General features: G+C 42.5%; 1 protein-coding gene across 2 annotated transcripts in view; it reads left to right on the forward strand.

Moving 5' to 3' along the window:
* The window catches only part of DNAJC11 (DnaJ heat shock protein family (Hsp40) member C11), a 70,716-nt gene that overhangs the window by 29,307 nt on the left and 17,733 nt on the right, over positions 1 to 23,676 (forward strand). For both annotated transcript variants that reach the window (XM_020974901.2, XM_078145718.1), the window contains exon 4: positions 3,584 to 3,685. In XM_020974901.2, coding sequence (XP_020830560.1) covers positions 3,584 to 3,685 — 102 coding nt within the window. The remainder of the gene's footprint in view (positions 1 to 3,583; positions 3,686 to 23,676) is intronic.

Here is a 23,676-nt window from a genome sequence, read left to right on the forward strand (position 1 = left end):
GGATTCAGATAAGAAACATTGACCCCCAGAGTCTTCTTGGAGTCTTCAGAGGTGTCCATGCATACCTAGGCCAGTGTTCCTGGCCTGTGCTGAAGCTGGGGCTGACTGGAAAGCTTTTTTTTTCCCTTTGCATTTTTCCTAGCATTCTGTAGAGCAGGCAATTAGACTATTAAACTCTTTTTTGCTAGGGAAAAATAGCCTGACAGCTGTAAACCTTAGAGAGGTAAAACAAAGCCGTTGGCCTCATGGGCCTCTAAGGGCTGCTGCAGCTGTAGATCCTAAGATCCTAGGAAGTATGTGTTTTCCATGCCTGCGCTTCTCTTACCTCCCTACCTTTGGCCAGCAGTCCAGATCAGGTCATTGAGAGCAGTCCAGGTGAAGAGGGATTGCCCTGATTCACCAACCCAGGAGGTTTACAAGGTACTCACAGGGAATTACTGGGGGGTAGTTTTGCTTGCCTTCCAAGAAAACAAACAGTTTATTTATTTTTTCCTTTGAAGATCGTAGGAATTTAAGGTCATTTATCCATTCACCTCCTTTTGCCAAGAAGGAAACTATCAAGTCACAAGCTCATATTGCACATCTGCTAAGTGCAGGCACCCTGCTGAGCTCTGGGGGTACAGAGGAAAGCAAATCAACCCTTGTTTAAGGGAATTCACAAGCCCATGGCCAAGACAATAGTGCAGATAGCTGTGTACGAACCCCATGCAGGACAAATGGGAAAGCATCTCTGAAGGAAGGCACTAGTGTAAGGGACAGTGGGGAGGGGCTTCTGGCAGAGGTGTGGTTTGAGCTGTGACTTCCAGGAAGCCCAAGGAGCTGAGAGGGGGAGCCGAGGAGGAAGAGGACTCCAAGCGTGGTGGATGGCCAGGGAGCATGCCTGACGGTCTGCAGCGGAGTAGAGGGCAGGAAGGTACCAGGCTGGGAGGGGCTTGAGAAGCCAATCAGAAGGTTGTGTATTTGATCCTGGAGGTAATAGGGAGCCACGATAGTCGGGGGAGGGGAGGTTTGTGACCTTGTCCAATTTGCCCTTCTGGCCGATCAGTTTGACAGATGAATGGAGGCTGGTGATGGGAGACTAGCAGGCAGACCCTCCAAGAGCTGGTGCAATAGTCCAGGCATGAGCTGATGAGGGTGTACACTAGGTAGAGTGGCAGTGTCAGAGAAGAGAGAGTATGCAAGAGATGTTATAAAGTTAGATACGACAGGACTTGGCAGCTAGTTGGATAGAAGGGGTGAAAGAGGTAAGTGACCTGCCCAAGGTCACACGGATAGCAAAGTGACAGAGTCACAGTTAGAACCCAGAGCCTCCGACTCCAAACCAGCACTTTTGCCCCTGCCCTACAGAGAGGGAAATAGAAAGGGGATTGAGAAGATAATGGTCAATCTGAAAAATGGTACCTGGTTCTCCTTCCGTCCAAGATCAAGCTACTCTGAGAAAGTGAAACGGCTATAAATAGGAACACATGTCCTTGGTGTACCCAGAGCTGAGCGGGCTGCAGGATGAGGGCTGCTTGCGACATCAGTTAAATATAATCTGAATAGTGTATTTTGTGAGGTCACAAAACTGTTGAGACAATCACAGAGGTTCATTTTGCCATTTGAAATTTGTTCTCTAGGTAACAATTGAAGCAACCCTGTCCTCTCTACCTACGTCCGTCTGTCTTTCTGTTAACATAGATATGCTTTAGTACTTCAGTGAGGATTTGTGGTTTTTAAAATAAATTTTCATCAATGTCTTTTTTTTTTTGCATTACCATAGTTTCCCCCGGTACCCCTCCTGCCTCCCCAGAAGCCATTCTATAAAACAGTATTTCTTAAAGACAAAGGAAAGATGGAGGGAGGGGGAGATTAGCATAATTGATCAATACATGGAAAGAGGCTGAAAATATGTGCTACGGGCAACACTGTGGGAGGCCTCCTCTTTGAGGGAGGCTGGGGCTAAGGGAGGATGTCTTCACATCTCCTTTGAGCCTTACTTATTCCCAATCATTTTCTTTTTTTTCTTTTTTTTCCCTTTTTTTTCTTTTTTAGGCAGTTGGGGTTAAGTGACTTGCCCGGGGACACACAGCTAATAAGTGTCAAGTGTTTTGGTCTGAGGTCAGATTTGAACTCAGGTCCTCCTAACTTCGGGGCCAGTGCTCTATCCACTGCGCCACCTAGCTGTCCCTTATTCCTGATCATTTTCAAAGAGCATTTGTTAACTCTCAGCTATGTGTGTGGCACTGTGCTAGGCACTGGGGATACAAAGGGAAAAAAACAAAGCAGTCCCTGCCTTTTGGGAGCTTACAGTCTGCTGGGGGGAGGAAGCATGTACACAAACAAGTAAATATGAAGCCTATACACAGTGATTAAAGCTGAGGGAGTTGGGAACACCAGAGCTGGGGAAGGTCCATTTCTTTTTTGTGATTTGATCAAGTGACCACCTTTGGGCACCTCTTATTTCTTTTCTTTTTTCTTTTTTTTTTTTTAAGTTGTGTGACCATGGAGAAGTCATTTGATTTATTTAACATTTTTTTTTAATTTTGAGTTCCAAATTCTCTTCCTCCCTCCAGTCCTTCCCTTACCCATTGAGAAAGTGAGCAGTATGATACCCATTATCCATGTGAAGTCTCACTTCTTTTCCTGAAAAAAGTATTTGTGCTGAGTAGGCCAGAGGTAGTCCCACAAGCCTTTGACCTCTTTTGGTTTTTATCCCAAACCATATTTTCTAATGATTTTGCTGGCCTTGCCTATGACCACATTTGCACTGAAACTTCTGGGTATCAAAAAATAGGTTAATTTAATTTCATAGGCACACAGAATTTTAGAGCAGGAAAGCACCTTCGTGGCCATCCATGCCTGAAGAACAGTCCCTCCCGCAGTGGACCAGAGAAGTGGTCCTTCAGCCTCTGATGAACATCTCCATGGAGATGGAGGTTGCTCTCACCTGACCAGCCCTCAGGGGTCTTACTAAGCTTCCTGTGTTGAAGTGCTGGGGCACCAGATTCCCTGGCCTCATGGCAATGAGCCTTGTCTTCGAGCTTGTCATTTTTGATAGCTCTGAGATATGCGTTCTTGGACTTGCTTCAGATTTTTAATATTTGTTGAATGGGGTTCGTTAGGAAATTTTGAACATGATTAGATTTGCTTCTCACAACATAAGATAGAAGCTAATACAATGAAACCAGGAAAGAAATTCATTCTGAACTCTCTAGGGGGAGAGGGGAAAATCATCACCTTGGGAATATTTGATGTCCTGTGAAGTGACAGCATAGTTGAGTGTATAGAACCCCAGACTGGAGGTCAGGACCCCTGAGTTCACACTTTCCCTTCACCCAACATAAGGCAGGCAGGTCACTGAATCTGAATTTGATTTCTGAACTCTAAAATGGTTGGGTTGGTAGATTTTTAACATCTGTCTCATTGAAACTTACTTGGGATGGTGGTGAAAAAGAAGATGCTATCCTTGGTAAGGGCAGGCCCACTTGGGCTTCTTGGAGAAGAGGCGGGCTGTTCCTGCTGCTCCAGGGGTCATTATTGGGATGCAAGTACCTTTAATGTCAAGTCTTTAACAGCCTCCTTCCCTCTACTCTGCCCACAGATTGTGGAGAGGAGGCGAACACCTGCTGAAATCAGGGAAGAGTTTGAGAGGCTGCAGAGAGAACGAGAGGAAAGGAGGCTTCAACAGCGCACCAACCCCAAGGTAAACCGAGCATCAGCCGTCACAGACAAGCAGAATACAGAGAACCCCACTGTCAGAGGGTGGGTCTCCAGTGAGTGAGGGGAGGGAATTTTTCCTTTAAAAGTCGTGTCTTATCTAAGATGTGCAGATGGAGTGGGACAGAGTTTAGCTTGTATTGTCTTTAAAACAGTCCCACAATAGCTGGCATTGAACCTCTGATGGGGACACAGAGAGAAGCATTTTTGAGTCACTCGAAGGAGGCTTTCAAAACACCCAGGGTCCAGCCCTACAAAGTCCTGCTGGTTCCCTACTAGTTCCAGTCTTTCTTCTGACCGCCACCAGCCACCTTGCCGTGTGACACTCCATTACACTGGTCCCAGAGGCCCTTTGATGTAGGCTGAGCAGTCTTAGCTTTCTGTCCATCACTGCTTATTTTTTTTATTCTGAACTTAAACACAAGAAAGAGCATTTCCGTACACAGCAGAACACAAAAGGAGGCTTCTCTTAGAACCATAAGTCTCTATTTCATGCCACTTGCTTTTTTAAAGAAGTAGATAAATTCTGCATGTGACTCTCAGAACTGATCTGCTTGTCTGTGCTTCCTTCATAGTTCTTCCTTTTGTTCAGTTCTGTCCATTTAAAAAAATATTTCAGTGATCCTCTGTTTGAGGGGCAACTGGTGTAACTCCTTTCCCTTTTTACCCAATGTCCTCTGCCTAATTAACAGGAAGGAAGGGGGAGGAAGGAAAGGACCTTGGTGACAAATAAGGCTTAGTTAGGCAGAACAGATTCACACAGTGGCCATGTCCAAAATGTCTTCAGTCCACCTTGCATCCATCCTGTCTCTGCCAGCAGGTGGGCAGCATGCTTCATCATAGGGCCTCTACTGTGGACCACGTGGTTGGTCCTTGCTTTGACCAGAGTTGTTTGTACTTACAGTGTTGTTGTCCTTGTATAAATTGATCCCCTGGTTCTGCCTGCTTCACTCCTTACCGATTGGCAGCTGCCCTTTGAATCATCTTGGGTCCTTTCTTACAGCACAGTAACACTCCAGGACATTTGTCTAGTGTGTTTGTGGTCTACGTTGTCTACCACAGCTGATACAGTCATTCCCTAGTTGTCCAGGAAGCCCCCTAACACACCCCTTCAATTTTAGTTCTTTTCTTCTTCCCCCCTCCCACCACACCTTTTCAGTTCCCTCTTCAGGACCACAAAGTTTGTTTTGCTTTATTCCTTCCCTGGCATTATCCTCCCTCCTGACCTCCCTCACCCAGCCTCACCCCCCATTGCCACTTGTTTCCCTGTTGAGGTGGGTGCATTTCTACACCAGACTATCTGTCTGTGTGTGTTCCACCCTCCTTTGTCGTAAAAGCAAGGTTCGTCTGGTTCTCACCCCCTTCTTCCTTGTTCCTATTTCCCGTGCACCCCAAGAATGAGAAATATCAAGCTCCCCCCTCCTGATCTCCTTTTGCTCTTTCTTTTTCTTCCCCTTCTTAAAATGCTCAGAATAGAACCAGTGCACCCCCTTAGTATACTAGTGTACTTAGATACTAACTCCCTTCCAATCCTTTGAGGACATTAAGCTTCCTTCTCTCCTTGTTAGAATCTTAGCCTTTCATCTCAGTCCAGTCTCATCCCCTTCCAGTTGCACAGGTAAGTCTCTACCTTTCTGGCTTTCTCTGGACTCTAATGTTTGTATTTCAAAGCATCCACTCAGCTCTTGTGTTTTCAACAGAAACACTCAAAAGTCCTCAGTTCCATTAAAACGCAATTTTTCCTTCTAGGATTTTCCTCCACTTTGCAGAAAAAGTTATTTTTGGTTGTAAGGCTGTCTCCTTTGCCTTCTGGAATATTGCATTCCAAGATCTCATTTTTAGTTAAAGCAGCTACATCCTGGGTGAGCTGGACTGTGGGCTCCTTCATACTTTTTAAAACGGCTTCTTTCTGGACTTGTGCAGTAATTTTGGATTTTGCCTGTGACATTCTTGGAACTTTTCCTTTTGGGGGTGCCTTTCAAGAGGTCATAAGTGTATTTTTGTCTTCAATTTGCTCACTGGTTTTAATAGATCTGGACTGTTTTCATTTCTGATTTCTGAAGATAGAGTATCCAGTTTTTTGTTTGTTTTTAAGTCATGGTTTTCCAAGGCAAAAATTAGAGTCAGACTCAGTAAACATTTATTAGGCTCCTGCTCTGTGCCAGTCACTATACTGAGTGCAGGGATGACAGACAGGCATAGTGGTTCTGAAATTCTCTCTCTTTGGCCTGTTTTCCTGTCAATTGTTTTTACTATGAGATAGCTTGCATTTTCTTCTGTTTTTTCAGTTTTTTGATTTTACTATGTCTTGTCCTCTCAAGGAATCAGTGGTTTCTTTCTCGTCTGTTCTAGTTTGCAAGGAGCCTGTTACTTGGGTAAGATTTACCACTTTCTCTTCTAAGCTGCTTATTCTGCTTCTCATTCCTTCCTCAAAAGTTTTTATTTCATTTTTTATCTCTTTCTTCATTTCTTCTAGGTGTTCATGTAGCCCTTGTGGAAAATCTGGGGTTTTTTTGCTTTGAGTCTCTCTTTGCAATTGTTATGGAGTTAGATTTATGATAAATTTTGATACTGGTTGGTGTTTTCTTTGATTTACTCATCTCTCCAGCTTTGGTTCCTGAGTTGGGGCTTTGTGCCAGCCAGCCTGTGCTCCCTGCTGTATTTCTGGGTGGAGTAATTGATCCTGGGGGTCTTGCCCTGGGTCCCATGGGCTCTTGTGCTAATATTTGTCTCCCATTTCGGGTTTTTTCTGAAATCTCAAAATAGAGTGGCAGAGACCTCGGCATCCCTGAGGATCCGAGTGTGCTGCTGCTTGCTACCTCTGGATACAGTTTTGTCCCATCTCTGGTCACTCTGGTACTCACTTTTCTTGAGGGGGAACCTCCTTTCCTATTGCCCCTAAGCTTCTGGCTGACTTTCTGTGCAGCTCTGGGGTGGAAGATACTACTTCCTATAGTTTCTCATTGGATTTTGTGATTATCATTTGGTCTGGTATGAACTCAAGGGTTCTGTTAGCCTGGGAGGAGGTGGGAAGTGGACTGGGCAGCCTACCTTCCATTCAGGAAGCTGTCTTGGCAGGAAGTCCCAAACTTCATTTCTGTAGTCCATTTAAAGAAAAATTCCCTTTGTTGGGACAGCTGGCTTTAGGAGCATGAGTTCCAAAGTGTTTTCATTTGTTGTCAACCAGAGCCCACCCCCTTCATTCATCCAAGTCACTAGTGAAGCATAAGTTATTTAAATATAGTGAATAATACCAAGCAAGCTCAGGATTCTATTTTTGACACTAAATTTGGTTTTAGTATTTCCCTTGCCATTTTTGGAAAGGATATGTGAGGTTTCTTTTCCAACCTGATGATGAGTAATTCCCAATGTTTTGGGAGTGCCAATAGTACTTAAAAGCTAATTCAAATTGCCCAATTCAGTATCTAGCTTTGGTCAGTAAGAGGTACACTAGAAATAGCCAGCCAAGGCCTTATTACTGCTTCCAGGCCTGCATGGCGGGTAACCTATATTGTTATATTGAGGAGACTTCACTGCCATAGGCAGCTGGTGGATAGTGCTGGGCCTGGACTCAGGAGAACCTGAGTTTAAATATGGCCTCAGACACTTAATAACTGTGTGACCCTGGGCAAATCACTTAACAACCTCTGTTTGCCTCAGTTTTCTCAACTGTAAAATGGAGATAATAATAGCATGTGCCTCACAGGGTTGTTGTAAGGATTAAATAAGATAATATTTACAAAAAGCACTTAGAACAATGCCTGGCACATAGTAGGTACTATATAAATACTTATTCTCTTGTTTGCTTCCCTTCCTCCATTCCATTCTCCTCCTTGGCTTTGAAGTCTCACTGAAGGCTTCCATGATCAGTGTTGATTCAGCAATATGAGCTCCTTGAAAAAAACAGCTGTGTCTTATCTAAAATCCAGGCAGGTCCTTGATTAATGTTTATTGATTTGAATTAGAAGGAAAGTTTTCAGCTACATTTGAAGGAAACAAGACTTCTCATTAAATCTCACATAGCAAACAAGATGGTATCCTTGATGATGGCCAACATTAAAGTCTGATCTTTTGATCATATAACTTCTAGAAAACTGATTTTGTTTTAGCCCTTAAGGCTCCACAAAGGACTATCTATCTAGCTATCTGTTAGGAGCTCTCTTACCCGTTTATAGATGGCATTTCCTAGCATGTTTGCAACAGCAGCACCTTCCCTTATGCCCTTTAGCTAACTTTACCAGTCAGTGTTCAATTTAGATCCAAGTTTTCCTTTTGGTCAGGTGAAAGAAGGAGAATTTTAGCATTTGAGGGAAATTGATGGGGTCTTTAGGGATTGATTGGAGACACCATGTCTAGTCACAGACCCTTAACTGAGTAACTGTGGGTTTCACTCTGAATTCACTCCAGTGGTTTCCCTGTCCTGTGTCCAGGTCATTGCATGTGTAGGAAAATCAGTTTGAATGATCTGTATTCAAAATGTGCTTATTGGAGAGAGAGAAACAGAAATAGAGACAGAGGAAGAGAGGAGCTGGGAAGAGGCCTGCTTCCTGGCTTTAGGATTTTTGCCATTTAGTTTGGAAGCTCTGCTTCTTCAGTTGGAGCAATGAAAGGGAAAGAGCTGCATTGTAATCCTGAGCCTCTGTGTCCTGTGATAAAATTAGCCATCTGGGTGTTTACAGCAATTGCTTATTGGAATTCTATGGAAATGTGTCTCTAGGCCATGTTCCTGTGGAATGAGGGAGCACAGCTGTGATCATTTCATACAAGCACGCAAGTTATTTTAAAATTTCCAACATTTTACTACTTCCATAAACTGCTTCCAAATAAATAAAACATTTTCTAACCAGAAATGTTGAGTGATAACCAGATGTCGGCTATGAGGCACTTTTTTTTTATCTGGATCTCTTATTCTGTTTTAGAGTTTTGTTTTGATTTTCAAGATGTGCTGAAGGGTTTGGAAAGTTTTGGGCTTATGGAGAAAGGAATTAACTTTATGTTAAGGGTGGAGGCCAGAGAGAAATATGTCCCTAGCCTCTGCCTGCCGTAGGGATTGTCACTGTGCGGTTGCCTGAACCCTAGCCTGTGTCCTACTCCATATAACCAGGCAAACAGACCTGGGTTTTTGTGCTGTTGAAAGTTGAAGCTCTGATGTGACGGTCTTTGCTTCTATCCCTGATCAGGAGGCCTGTCATCAGTCAACCAGCAAGCATTTGTTAAGCACCTAGGTTGTGCCAGATGTTGTACTAAGTGCTAGGGATACAAAGAAACGTCAAAGACAGTCGTTGCCCTCTAGGAGCTTGCAGTCTAACGGGAGAGACAACATGCAAACAGCTATGTACAAAAAAAGATCTAGAAGGGATAGATGAGCTAATCCGCAGAGGGATGGCCACTGGCATTAGTGAGGATTGGTAAAGGCCTCATATGGAAGGTGAGGCTTTAGCTGTGACTTGAAGGAAGCCAGAGAAGCTGGAGGGTAGAGGGGAGTTCCAGACATATGGGAGAGCCAGTGAAAATATCCAGAGTCAGAAGATAGAATTTATAATTCAAGGAAAAGGAAGGAGGCTGGTATCACTGGATCACAGAGTGTGTGAAAGGGCGTGGGTGGGTGTGTGCGTGTCTGGGGATGAAAGGTAGGAAAGAGCCAGGTTATGGAGGGCTTTAAAAGCCGAACAGAGAATTTTCTGTTGGATCTTGGAGGCAATAGGGAGTCCCTGGAGTTGACTGGATGGGAGTGAGAGCGACACGGTCAGACTTGTGCATCAACATCAGTTTGGCTACTGAGTAGAAGGCAGACTGGAGCAGAGAGAGATCTACTGGAGTCAAGGAGAGTAAGTGGCAGGCCCTTGTACTAGTGCAGGTGTAGAGGGACCCAAGGGACTGCAGCAGGGTGGGGACAGTATCAGAGGAGGCAGGGGAACGTCTATGAGAGATGTCATGGAGGTAGAAGCATGGTGACTCATTGGCTATGAAGAGTGAGAGTGAGAAGTTGAGGATGGCCTAAGTTGTGAGCCTGGGGGACTTGGGAGGGTGTGGTGCGCGCCCCCCCCCCCCAGCCATACAGAAGTTTGGGTGGGAAGATAATGAATTCTTTTTTTGTACACGTTGAGTTTAAGATGTATACAAGACTTCCAGTTTGAAATATCCAACAACCAGCTGGAGATGTGACCCTGGAGATAAGGAGAGGTCAGGGCTGGACCAAGACGGCTGAGAATCATCTGTGGCAATGATAGTTGAATCTACGGCCAGTTGAGTGAACTCACCAAAATGAAGTAGTGTGGAGGGAAAAGAGAAGGCCCAGGACAGAGCCTAGGGGACACCCACTGTTAGCACTGTGACCTGGAGGAAGATCCAGTGAAGGAGACTCAGGAGGATCTGTCAGAGAGGATAGAGGAGAGCCAAAAACCTGAAGAGAAGAGGGTGTGGGGAAGTGAGGGGAGGAATCCCAGAGGAGACACTAAATAAAGGTGCTTTCAGAAAGCTCAGAGCACACATACAAGTGCCAAGTCGCATTGTTTTTAAATCACGCCTGGACGCTTAATCGCCCTTGGCTTAAGCACTCAAGGAAGGGATCCCTCAGTGCTTGCAGATGCTTCTTTTACCCCAGTAGGGACTGTCTGTCATCAGAATTTTAGCCTTTATCCTTCACCTCTTCAGCATCTTCTTTAGTTTGAACAGCCAGATCCCAGCCCCCTGCTAGTAACACTGTCAGCAGATGTTGGTCCGAGTGACCATCATGCAGATCCTGTGTATTCAGCACTTCAGCCATCACCGTAGGGTCAAGAAAAAGAGGTCGTGTTAGAGGAATGACAGCCGAAGAGCTGCAACAGAGACAACTGAATGAATTTAATGAAGATGACAGGAGAAGTCAGTGACAGGCAACTGGAGGGTAAAGGAAGACTGGCTTTTCAATTTCAAATGGATGTTTTCCCATGACTTCGGTTCCCTAATCTCGCACCCACCTAATGTGATGGCTCTCTAGGGTCACCAGCCCTCTACTCATGACTGATAAAGAGTTCTGTAAACATTCAGATGGATTTTGAAATTAACACCCACACACCAGGTTGGTGTTGGGGACCATTAGCCAGATGTTGATGAGCAGTGCCTTTGCGACCATGATTGAATCAGCTCAGCTAAACGTGCTTTCTTAATAAACTGTCAGGTAAAGAAGAGCGTGTTCTGCCCCTCCCTCGGTTCTAAGATCACTAGCGTCCAGGGGCCTCTTCTCCATCCTGCTAAAGAAAGATAGAAGGCCAAAGGAAAGTCTTTTTTTTTTTAACTGGATTGAGGTTTGCTTAACCCAGCTGTGTGAGGCAGGATGTAATTACTTTAATCTTCAAACATCCGGTTTCTAAATATTGATCCATTGATTGCTTCTGTTCTCTCTCTTTGTTGAGTCATATGGGAATAAAACCCTAACTCTGGATTTCTTGCTAGAGGGAGCCTAGCTCAAGCTTCTAAAGAATAAAAACAAAGAGTAAAAACAACAGGGTTGTCTTCCATTCTTTAGCTGGGGTTTGGGGGGAGGAAATTACAGCCAGACATGCAGTGTGATTCATTGAGATAGGATGTAAAGACTTGAGCCCAATTTGACAAGTATGGCTATTCCTCTTGACCTCAGAATACAGAAATAAGATGTATATTTAATTTGCATAATCTATGAGCATTTCTTGCTTTTTTGAGAGTAAGATCATGCCACAGGGTTGTTTTGCAACATTTTCATTTCATATTGATTATTTTTACTCATTTCTTTTGTTAATACCCATAAATCTCACCTCCCTAAGGACAATAGCCACTTAACAATTCCATAGAACGTGTCCAAGTCCAAGGAGCCTTATATAGAATAGAACAGAATATTCATCTCTGACAGTATCTGCTATTTTATTTTGCTGACCCCATGACATAATGCCTTGTTCCTAGACATTGATATCCTGGGTTATTTTTTTTTCTGCTGCTCTCCAAACATTTGTGCATAAATTATATTTACCCCTCTGCTGCTTTCTCCTTTTAAAATGGGTACATTTCTAGTGTGTATTCCATGATTTCCTTTTAAAAAATCCAATTTCTTTGAAATGCTTTTCAAAATGATATATCTAGGCACATGTTCCATATAAATGCTAAATAATCACAAAAAGTTTACATGAGGATTTATAATATTTTTATTCAATCATCTGAAGGAACAGAGTGTTTGTATGGGGTGGGGTGGGGTGAGTATTAATTTTGCTGTTGTGGCTAATTGGTGCACTTCTCAGAGGGAGTTGGTGATGATGACTTCAGTCTGGTTCTGTGGGAATGATTCTGAGGTCATAAAACTGCCTTTGTGAGTTGGCTGACAGGATAATTTTGCAAAAGAAGAAAAGCCGTTTAAGCCCATATGTTTGGCAGTTCTCAAAGGCAGCAAGGGGCAATTTACCGTATGCAGAAATGGAAGTCTATTGGAATTGGAGAAACTAGCATGTTTTCATATAAGTGAGAAGGGAGAAAAACGTGGTTAATCAAATGTCTGGGAAATTGCTACTACAGAGAGCTGATTCTGAGGAAAATGAAAAGAAGGGGGTCTCCTTTACTTGTAAAATACCAAAGGCCAAAAATAGAGAGTTAGTTTGCCCTTAAAGGTTTATTCATAGAACACCTATCCCTGACCACCATGTTAGCTTCACTGTACTGGATTTAAACACATGGGATTCTCAGCTCCCATGACCTGCCCTGTACTTGGCTACCATGAAGGTTGGGAGGAGATCATACCTAAAATTTCATCATCACCCTTTTTTTTTTTTTGGTGAGGCAATTGGGGTTAAGTGACTTGCCCAGAGTCACACACCTAGTGAGTGTTATGTGTCTGAGGCCAGATCTGAACTCAGGTCCTCCTGATTCCAGGGCTGGTGCTCTATCCACTGTGCCACTTAGCTACCCCTCGTCACCCATTACTGTGATACCTCCATGACTCCAACCCTGACATTCCCTCTTTGATCATAATCCCACTGTCTTATGTCTCTCCATCTCCTTCCTCCTAAATTTTTATCTTCACTGAGACCTTTGGCCTCCTACCCCCCCCTGCTATGGCCTTTCTCTCTTTACAGTCTTGACTCTGTAGTTAACAAGTTCCGGTATACTTGGTCTCTGACCTGGAATCCCTGGCCTCCCTTGTCTTAGCTAGTCCCTAATCTTGAGTCACTCCTGTCCCATCTACTTTCTCTACCCTGTTCTCTTGCTGCTAAATAAAGTCATGGTTGTATGCAGCTGCGTCTCCCCTGGGCCCTCACTGCTGCACAGTAATCATTTTATTCTTCCCCAATTTTATTCTAACAGTTACAGCTGTCCACAAATGGAATGGGCTGCATTAAAGTCAAGAGCTTTCCCATGCTGGAAGTAGTCGTGGGCAGGTTGGGTGACCGCCGGGTGGAAATAGGTATAGAGCCTCCAGCTTTAGGTGAGAAGTTGAACAAAACGAATTCTGAGGGCCTTCCCAACTTTAAGATTTCTTTGGCCTGATTAAATTTTTGTTCATTTTCCGGGGTCCTTTGAATAAACTTATTATCTGCAAATAGAAATAATTTTGCCTTCATTGTCTCTGCTTATTCTTTAATTTCTTTTTTGTTTTATTGCTTGTTGAGAGGCATCACAGCACAGTGGGTTGAGTACTGGACCTGGAGTCAGGAAGACCTTCAAGGCCAGCTTCTGCTCTCTATTAGACCCATGATCCTGGACAAATCCCTTGACCTCTTAGTGCCTCAGACAACTTTGCAAGCCTTCCCTGCAAGGTCCTGGCTGAGTGAAGGGAGCTCCCGAGGTAGTGCAGCCTTCCTTCTCATGTCTGCTAGTGTTTCTAATACTGCTGGAGAAATTGGGCATCCTCACTTCACCCTGATCTTACTGGAAACTTATCTAGCATTTCTCAGTTAATGGGATGCAGACGCTTAGTTTTAGTCATGTCCTTGTGACTTTTAGCATTTTTAACGTAAATGACCATTTTTTATGGAAGGCTTTTTCTGCGTCTGTTGTTATACGTGTCAGTGATATGATTTTATTGCATTTTTTATTGACATGATTGTGTTCGTAATCACCCTAATGTTGCGCCATCCTTACAGGGCTGGTATAAATCCAACCTGGTAATCATGAATAGATATTTGACCTATCTTTGCTGTAGTCAGTTCTATAACACACATTTGGAAAGTGCAGGTTCGTTCCAATGAGAACATTTTGAGGATTGCATGAAGTTCAGGTTTGCTTCTGTGTGATTTTTTTTCCTTGAGAAACAGGAGAGCTCAGAAAACTGCCCCACTTTGGAGTAACGCCAAGCTACCACCCTTGTGATGCCCACTGCCACAAGCACACTCCAGGCAAGCTCATCTTCTAGAGCAGAGAAGGGTCGGTCTCTGCCATCCCTGTCCCCTCCCTTCCCTTTCTCCGTAACTTCTGCCCCAAATACTCAGAGTACATCGCCCAGCCCACTCAGAGGCAGCTACTGATTGAGTTGGTTCTGATTTCTTAACCACTTACTGCTTTAAAAAAAAAACTGCCGTCATATTTATTAGACTCTTATTTTTTATGTGTCACTGACAACTTTTGAGAGTTGTATCTCTAGCCTCATTTTCCCCATAATTTCCATGGTTTTTAATTGTGTGATTCTGCAGTTGTCCAATGCTTTTGGATAACACATCTGTCACATTATAGCAGAACTGACTATATTTTATTTAATATTCTGCATCAGCATGCATTCATATTGAGGAACAGAGTAGTTTGGTGCCTAGAAGAGGGCTTCTTAAACTTTTTCCACTCTTGTCCCCTTTTCCACATTCTTGGCGTTGTGTGGCCTGAGGGCCTGTTCAGTGCAAAGTGTTCATGCTTTGTGTTCAGAACCAGGGCTACGGTGAAGTTGTGCAATGCAGCCTGGGCAAGCGCTGCCAGAAACACCTCAGATTCATTATCCATTTGATTTTTAATTAATTTAATTAATTTTTGGTCACTGTGCATTCAGAAACCTTTTACTGTTGCCAAAATGTCCTGTATCCCATATGGGGTCGTGACCCACAGTTTAAGAAGCACTGGCCTGGAAAACCAGCCTTGGATTAGGGAGATCTCTTAAATCCTGTATCCGCCACAAGCCACATAATTGCTCAGTGTTCCGAGGAACTCCCAAAGTTAGAGGTGAGTTGAGGGAGTTTCTTTGCCAGTAGTTACCCATGCCAATAAAATCTAGAGGTCCTGATCCTTACACCACTCAAAAAAAAGTTAGTGTATTGGTCTGTAGTTTTATTTCTCTGTTTTAACTCTTCCTTCAAATCCTTATCAAGATTATTTTTATCTCATAGAGTTTTGTAAGATGTCCTTTTTCTCTATTTTAGCAAATAGTTTATGTAGCATAGGAATGATTTGTTCTTTAAGAGTGACATAGTTCACTTATAGATCCATTTGGACAAAGAGTAGGTTTTTTGTCTAGTTCAATTATAACTTTTCAACCTCTCTTTCTGCAGTTGAGTTGTTTATATTCTTTACTGATTTGTTAATTTGAGTATTTTATATTTTTGTGAAGTTTAGCCATTTCTTTAAATTGTCAGTTTTACTGACAAAAATGAATAAAGGCATTGCCTTCAGTAAAGTAAAAGAATGCAAAATAAATCTACAAAAAATCATCAGGGTTTTTTTTTTAATATATTGCCAACAAAACTCAAGAAGAGATAGGGAAAAAATTCCACTTCAAATAAAATGGATAAATATCTGAGGCTTAACCTACCATGATACACTCAGGATTTACAAATATATATATATATATAACTACAAAATATTTTTATAGGATCAAAAGACCTAAATATTTTGAAAGATATTCAGTATTCATGGCTGGGCCTCTACCAGTGCAATAAAAATGACACTGCCACCTAAATTTACAGCATTAGCAGTCAGTAAGTATTTCTTAAGTATTTTCTATGTTCCAGGCACCACGCTATATGCTGGGGGTACAAAGACATACTCAAAACAGTCCCTGCCCTCAAGAAACTTGTCATCCTAATGGAGGAGAAAACATGGACGTACAGACGTATAGACTAGACACACTCAAAGCAAACATAAGGTAACCCTGAAAGCAAAGGAACTGATAGTCGGGGGGACCAGGAAAGGCCTCCTGAAGGATCTAAGGGATAATTTATAGAATTGGATAAAACAATAACAGAATACACTTGGAGGAATAAAAGGTTCAGACTAGCCAGGGACATCATGGGGAAAATTTGTCTGGGGGCTGGCACTACCAGACCTTACACTGTGTTATAAAACTATCTGGTACTAGAGAAAAAAATAAAGACTATTAGTGGAAGGAGCTAGGAAGCAGGACTGAAAAGCAAACATGCACAGCAGGCGAATGTTCGGTGATCAGTGGTGCTTGATTCATGAATTGATACCATAATAAATTCCAAATGGATAAGCAGTATAGATGCAAAAAGTCACAAAATTTGTTTAATTAGAGGATGAAAAGTCATACCTTACACAAACATGAATAGGAAAAAAAAATTATGGCCAGACCCTGAATGAAAGAGATCCAAAGGGATTATCTTAATAACATAAAATTAACGGATCTTTTTCAATTGAACTGCTGCCTAACTCCTTCTCCCCATCTTGTTCTTGGGAAGTTGACTTTTTGAACGCAAGTATAGGTGTTTCAATTATTGCTTACTTAATTACTTCTTCACTGAAGCCCATTGTTCTAGCCTGTCCATCTTTTCTTGATTCTAGTCATGTCCAGAGTGTTGCCTGTCCCTCTCCACTTTGGGTCATCTGCAGATTTGGTAGGCATGCTCTCTGTGCCTTTATTCAAGTCTTTGATAAAAACTTTTGAGCATCACAGGGCCAAACACAAGTTCCTGTGGCTGTAATATTAGAGATCTTCCAAGATAAACTCAAACCATTAAAGGGCAACATTCTGAATCCATCTAATAGTACCATTGTTTAACTCATATCTCTTCATCTTTTCCACAAAAATAGCATGACAGACTTTGTCCAGTTGCTCTGCTAAGATCTAGGTGAAGTGTATCTACAGGATCCCCCAATCTATTGGTCTAGTAACTGTCCAATTATGTCCAACTTGTTCAAAACACTTTGTTACCTTTCCTCTCCAAATCTTCCACTCTTTCAAATTTCCTGTTATCTTCTCAATCACCACCATTCCTCTAGTTACCCAGGATCACAACCTCATTGTCATCCTCAGCTCCTCACTCTCATTCATCCCACATATCCCAGTCTCCTGTCAGGTCTTGGCATTTCTACCTTCAGCATCTCTAAGATATGTTCCCTTCTCTTCTCTTGCCCACTGTCCTGGTGCCGGCTGTCATCACCTAGTGCCTGGACTACTGCAGTAGCCTTCTGCTTGATCTCCCTGCCTCAAGTCTCTTCCCACCCTAGACCATCCTCCACTCAGCTGTCAAAGTGGTCTTCCTAAAGAGCAGCCAAAGAAGATAACATGAAACATCTTAAGCTGCATTGATAGAGACAAGATGGCTGGAATGAGGAAGCTCACAGTCCTGCTGTCATCTGCTTGTCTGGCTCAGGGCCGGTATGGAATAATGTGTTCCAGGCCCCAGTCCTGCTGTGCCAAGTAAATCCAGAGGAAAGTCACAGGATCTCAGGCACCTTGGAGACCGTCTAATTCAACCTGTGGGACTTGTCAGTGACCAACGTGATGAGAGGACTGGAGACTGACCTGAATGGTGATCGTTTGAAGGAAGTGGAGATGTTTAGCTGAGATACAAGAAGATTTAAGAGGAACATGATGGTTTTATTCGAGTGGCTTAATGCCTTACAAATGAAAGATTTGTTCTGCTTGGCCCCAGAGAGCAGAACAAGGAACAGTGGGTGGAAATTCCTGAGGCAGATTTCAGCTTAATGTAAGGGAGAAAATCCTAACAGGAATGAGCCGCTTAGGAAGATCCTGGGTTCTCTATAACTGGAGATCTTCCAATGAAAGCTGAATAACCCCTTGTCAGGATTTTATAGAAGGTATTACTGTTCAGGTACAAGAAGAGTTAGATGACCTCTGAGATCCTTTAGCTGAAAAATGAGATTTTTCATTCTTTCTCCTGGGCTTTTATTTTAGTGTATTTTGCAGTGTGCTCACTTTAAGGGTAGAGAGTTAATTGGCAGCTTCACCAGGTTTACTGCGATTTTAAGTCATGCCCTCTCTACCCACCGGAAACTAGTTTGGACTCAAGAAATCAACAACATGAGAGGCCTTCAAATAATGGAGGGTGACATGTTTTAAAACATGACTCGAATTCTTTGGATGCTGCTGTGTGGAACTTTTCAGTCAGTATAGCTATCTGAATTTGTCCTCTGGAGACTTGAAAAAGGGACAAAGCCTTTCCCTCATTGTGACTTGGTAGAAAATGTGGCCCTACACCCCACTCTCGTCATGAACTGTATATAAAGAGGAATACCCTAAGTCTTTCGGATTTTCACCAGCAGCAGGTGGAAGTATAATTCAACTGATTCCCACAGCTTGGATGAAATGGAAAGTCTCAGGTAGAGGACTCCTGCAGAGCCAATCGAAAATCGAGTACCTGGCTCAACATCTAGCACTTCCAGGCTTTGAACTCGAGTTCTTTTAAGTAAGAAATGTCTAGTACTTCGGAGGACCTGAGACTTGACAGGAGGGAGTTATCTTTCAGGGTCTCTAGGGCCTGGTTGTAGATTAAACTAGAGACCGTGAGTGATAACAGAAATATCCTGTATGACACTTTCAGACAAAAAGAAATCTATTAATTTTAAAAGCTTTTTTTAACCTTTAAATGAAATAGACCTTTTGAGATAATTGTGTAGAATAGTGGCTTAACTGGGAGCTCTTCTTGGTAGAGAAAATTATTTTGTGCTGATCTTGAAGGCTCATGATCTTCAAATGCACAATGGAGAGTTTCCAGAGTGCTAGATTAACAAGGAAATAATCAGCAGCAAATAGCATTCCTCTTTCCATGTAGTTTGTAAACCTGTTTCATAAAGATAACAGAATCTCAGAGTTAGGAAGGATCTTAAGAGATACCTGAGTCGTATGTTTGTTAGACATGTGACCTTGAACAGGTCACTTTGTATTTCTAAACCTGAGTTTTCTCATTCATAAAAATGGGAGAATAATGCTTATGCTTCTTACAGGGCTGTTGTATGAGGAAAGCCCTTGGAAACCTTCAGGCCACATGTAAATGTGAGTTGGTGATGTTGCTATGTAATCTTACCCATATCTGTACAGTGACACTTTCTATAACGTACCTGACAAGTGGTCATCTACTCTGATTGAAAAACCCCAGTGAGGGTAAACTCACCACTCCCAAAGCATCTCATTCCACTTCTGGATAACTCTGATTTTAAGGAAAGTCTTCCTTCTATCAAATCTAAATCAGCAGCTTTCCTGAACGGATCGTGGTTCTGCCTTCTGCCATCAGGAACTTTGTGTCTCAAAGTCTCCTCTGACCACAGTCTTCCCACTTTGCTGCCTTTGTCTTCCTCCTCCTCCTCCTCCTCCTTCCTCCTCCTCCTCTTCTTCCTTCCTCGTCTTCTTCTTCTTCTTCTTCCTCTTTTGCCCCTTCTATACTGGTGGCCTGAAGGTTCTAGCTTGACCTACCTTCCAATCCCATCCCATTGCTTCTGTCCTCTTTTCTTTTCTTCACAGTTTTGACTCTAGTTTACCAGATGAGTCTTTACCCCTCCACTTTTATGCCTTGTATCTTGTTCTTCCAGCATTTATACCTTTCCATTCCTCAACCCCAGATGGCCTTACCATCTGCCTTCTCATCTTCCGAGCTCCTAAATAATGCTGGGAAGTCAAGGCCCTGAGTAGACTAGTCTACTGCATTCATGTTTTCTAATCTCAACTGTGCCTTACTGCTGCCCTTCTGTCTTTTTGTTAATCTCATATGGATTCTCTGTCACATGCACCACAGTGGCTCTTCCAAACTTTCTCTGTTCTTGAAGCCCTGATGCCAACCCCAACCCCACTCTCTCTCAGAGGATGACTTTGCCTCCTGTGCTTTACTGAGAAAATCAAGGCTCTTTATAGTGAGTTCCATCATCATCATCATCATCATCATCATCATCATCATCATCATCGTATCTTACACACACACACACACACACACACACACACACACACACACTCACACTCACTCACACACTCACACTCTGTCACTCACTCATACTCCATATCTCAAAACCCTGCTACAGCATCACCTCTGAAGAGATGGTGGTTCCACAGATGTGGAATATTTCATATGTGGTAGATTTTCTTTATGTATTGGTTGGTTTTATTCATATTTTTTCCTTGTCCTTTCTCTTTAAAAAAAAATTTGTTATATGGGATGGCTTTCTGGGAAGATAACAATAAAAATATATTTTAAAAAATATATATATATTCCACGCACACCATCTTGGGGTAGGGAGAGGGGCAAAATGGGGAGAAAATTTGGAACTCAAAATCTTGTGGAAATGAATGTTGAAAACTAAATATATATATATATTCCAGAATTTGGTGGGAGTCAGTCAAGTTCACTGGCCTATAGCTTGCAGAGTGAAATCTCTTTCCTTTTTTTGAAAATGAGGACATTTGCCTTTTTCCAGTCCTGTGGTAACTATCTTATTTTCCAGGATCTTTCAGAGATCAGCCAGAGGCTCAGGAAACATACCAATTAAGTAAACAACAGACACATGTCTGCTCCTTCTTTTAGACCCTTAGGATGTAGTTCATCCGGGCCTGGTGATTTCTTACTCTTTCATCATTTATCTTGAGTATCAGCTTCTGCCCTTTCTAGTTCAAGGGTCATACTCCTTGCTCCAGGCCCGGAGACTGAAGTGGCTTTTCTGCTTGCCCGGACTAACCCCTCTTTTTGTTCTTGATCCATTCCCACCTGTCTCTGTCAGGAAACTTTCTCCCTCATCTTCAGTCTATTCCAAGCTGCTGGCTCTTTTCCCAGTGGCTACACACATTTAGAACTCAGCAATCCTTAACAAATTGCTGAATCCAGTGAACCTTTCCTTGTCCTCATCCGCCTATGCTTTTCTTAAAGCCTTTGACGCTGTTGGCTGCTCTCTTCTCCCTTGTCTTCCATGACACTGTGCTTGCCTGGTTTTTCACCTCCCTCCAAGTGCCTGGCAGAGCTCCCTCTGCATTGCTGCCCACCATGCTGGCTCCCTAGCTTCCCTCCAGGCTCAGCTTAGGAGCCTCGCTGATGATAGTGCTGCCTTCATCCGACTTGCCTTTGCCCCCATTACTCCCCGTCCTCTATTAATCTTTTTGCTCCTAATGCCTCGCTCCAGGGCAAAAACTGTTACCTTTTTGTCATTGTAGTACCTTGCATGTGGTATTTACTTAATACATGTTTGTTTTAGTTGAATTTAATTTCTTGAAAACATCTATTATGTCACTTCCTAATCCTTTTCTTCTGCAGGCTAATTTCCCTACTTCCTTCAGCTGTTTCCCTGCACCTAATCTCCAGTCTTCTTGCCATTTGGGGTCCCCATGCTTTCTATATTCTCCCATTTGTTAGTGAGATGGTCCAAACAGGTGCCCCTTCCTTCAAATGTTTTACCTCTGAGGGCAACCACAGGTTGCCTCAGTAGCTTTAATTTTTAGCTCCCATTTCACCCGTTGACTCATCAAGTTTTCAAGGCTTTGAGACTCTAGAGCTCTTCCTCAGGAACTGCTGTCTAGCCCATACCCAACCTCCCCATGCTGTACCCCTCATCTGATTTTTTAAGCTCAGTATCGCACTTGACATTAAGCCCTGCTCAGTTAAGACAACTCCCCTGCCCCCCAGTCCTTTGCAGAAATGTGAAATGGTATGTATGATATCTTTTGTTTTCTATTTGTCTGTTTTGCTAAATTTTTTTTCTACTTTCTCTTCCCTTCCTTAATTCTTTGTTATAATTGTTATAAGGGAGAAATTTATACAAATAAAGATAAAAGATATCAATAAAAATACATTTTTAAAAAATTTTACCTGGTTAGTTTTGATCCATCATTCCAACATTTCAGTATCTTTGGTTTGTGAACATGTTATACATTAGCTGTCCTCCTCCTTCTCCCCCCCAACCATGTGTTATCTACAGATTCGAAAGCATCCCATCTGGGTCTTCATTTAAGTCATTGATATATATAAGGACAGAGTCCTGGAGCAATCCCTGAGAAGACCCTCTCCCCCCTTCACGCTGACATCATTTCTGGTCACTGCTTTTTGAGCACAGTGATTCAGAATGGACCCTCCTTTATGTCAGGGACTGCTTTGTTTTTTGTCTTGTATCCCTAAGCACCTTGTAGGTGCTTAATAAATGCTGATTCTTAATGGTCACCACTGAGTTGCAGTTTTAAATCCACCTGATCATTTAGGCCGAAGTTTTCCATCTCTTCCACAAAGATAGCATGAGACTGTCAAATGCTTTACTGAAGTCCAGATATATTTTGGTTATGGAATTCCCCTAATGTATGAATCTAGTAACTCCATCAAGAAAAGGAAATAAGTTGGGTCTACCGTGACTTGTTTTTGGTGAAGTCATGTTAAATGTTTCTGTTTGTCATTTTGCCCTTCACAACATGGCTCCAGTCAACCTTTCAGGTATACATGACTCTTCACACATTCTACACTTTGGCCAAATTGGCCTTCTTACTGTTTCTCATATATAGCATTCCATCTCCCACCTCCATGTCTTTGCACTGGCTGTGCCCTGTTCCTTGATGCCCTCCCTCTTCATCTTTACCTCTTAGAATCCTTAGTATGCTTCAACTCTCAGCATATGTGCCAGCTTCTATATGAAGTATATCCTAGTTAGTCATTCTCCCTCCCCCAATTTTTACTGGCTCCCCTTCCCCCATCCCATATTATCTTTTTTATCACATTATGTTTTTTTTATTTTTGTATTGAAAGGAGAGTCGATTGACGTTGGCTCTTAGTAGTCACAACTTCACTTTCTAAAAGCTCTCAAGCCATCTCTTTAATAACAGACTGTAGAATTTTACCAGAAATTCAAGTTAGGATTAGTGAACCTTAGGTTTTTTTTTATTAAATTTTATTTTATTTTCAGATCTGCATTTTCTCTCTCTCTCACCCCCAGATGAGAAGCAAGAAAAACAAAACTCCTATTATGAACATGTAGTCAAGCAAACCAAATTTCCTTAATTGGCCATGTTGGAAAAAATGTATGTATATAAAACAGACTTTTAGTTTGAAGATGACATCCTCCACTGCTTTTCAAAATTAGGCCAGTTTTCCCATATTTGGTGTTGAAGCCATTGCCCCCTTCTTTACACTTTTTTTAGAGATTACAGATAGTAGTTCAGCAATCATACCTGCCAGTTATTTAAGAGCTTTCTTATGTACTTAGTGACTTGAATTCACTGAGAGCAGCCACGTACTGCCTCTCCATTTCTCCATGGTTTGAGAGTTGGAAGGTACCTCAATAGCCTTGGTAACCATCTGGTCCAACCCGTACCCAAAAGTAAACCTGACAGTAAGTGGTTCTCTGTCCAAAGACCTCCTATTGACAGAGAACCCGCCACCTCTGGAGCCCACCCTTTCTACTTTAGGATAGCTCTCCTTGGTAGGAAGTTTTTCCCCACATCCAGCCTAATTTGGGCTCTGTACAGTGTCCCCCACTGTTCCTGGCTCTGCCTTCTGCACCACGTGGAGACAGTCCAGTCTGTCCTCTAAATGAGAGCTCTTCAAATGGAAAAATTTCATGTTCTTCCTGAGCTTTCTCAGCTTTTCTCTTATCTTATTCTAACGTGAACTATTTTCATTCTGTCATTTCCAAGCCAAAGATCATTTCTTTTGGACACAGAAAACAGACACAAAACAAGATTTGAGTCGTTCTGCTTTCCTCCTGTTATCGTTGTCCCATCTATTCCAAGCCACAGTCCTGTCCCTTTTTTGATCTTCCTCTTGACCCCAACATGGATTGTAAGGCTTTTTTATTGTCATTGCATTCAAAAAGTCATTTTTTTGTTGTTGCAGTCCTTTG

This window comes from Phascolarctos cinereus, unplaced genomic scaffold (assembly GCF_003287225.1).
Source record: "Phascolarctos cinereus isolate Bilbo 61053 unplaced genomic scaffold, phaCin_HiC Scaffold_726;HRSCAF=1367, whole genome shotgun sequence".
Lineage (NCBI taxonomy): Eukaryota > Metazoa > Chordata > Mammalia > Diprotodontia > Phascolarctidae > Phascolarctos > Phascolarctos cinereus.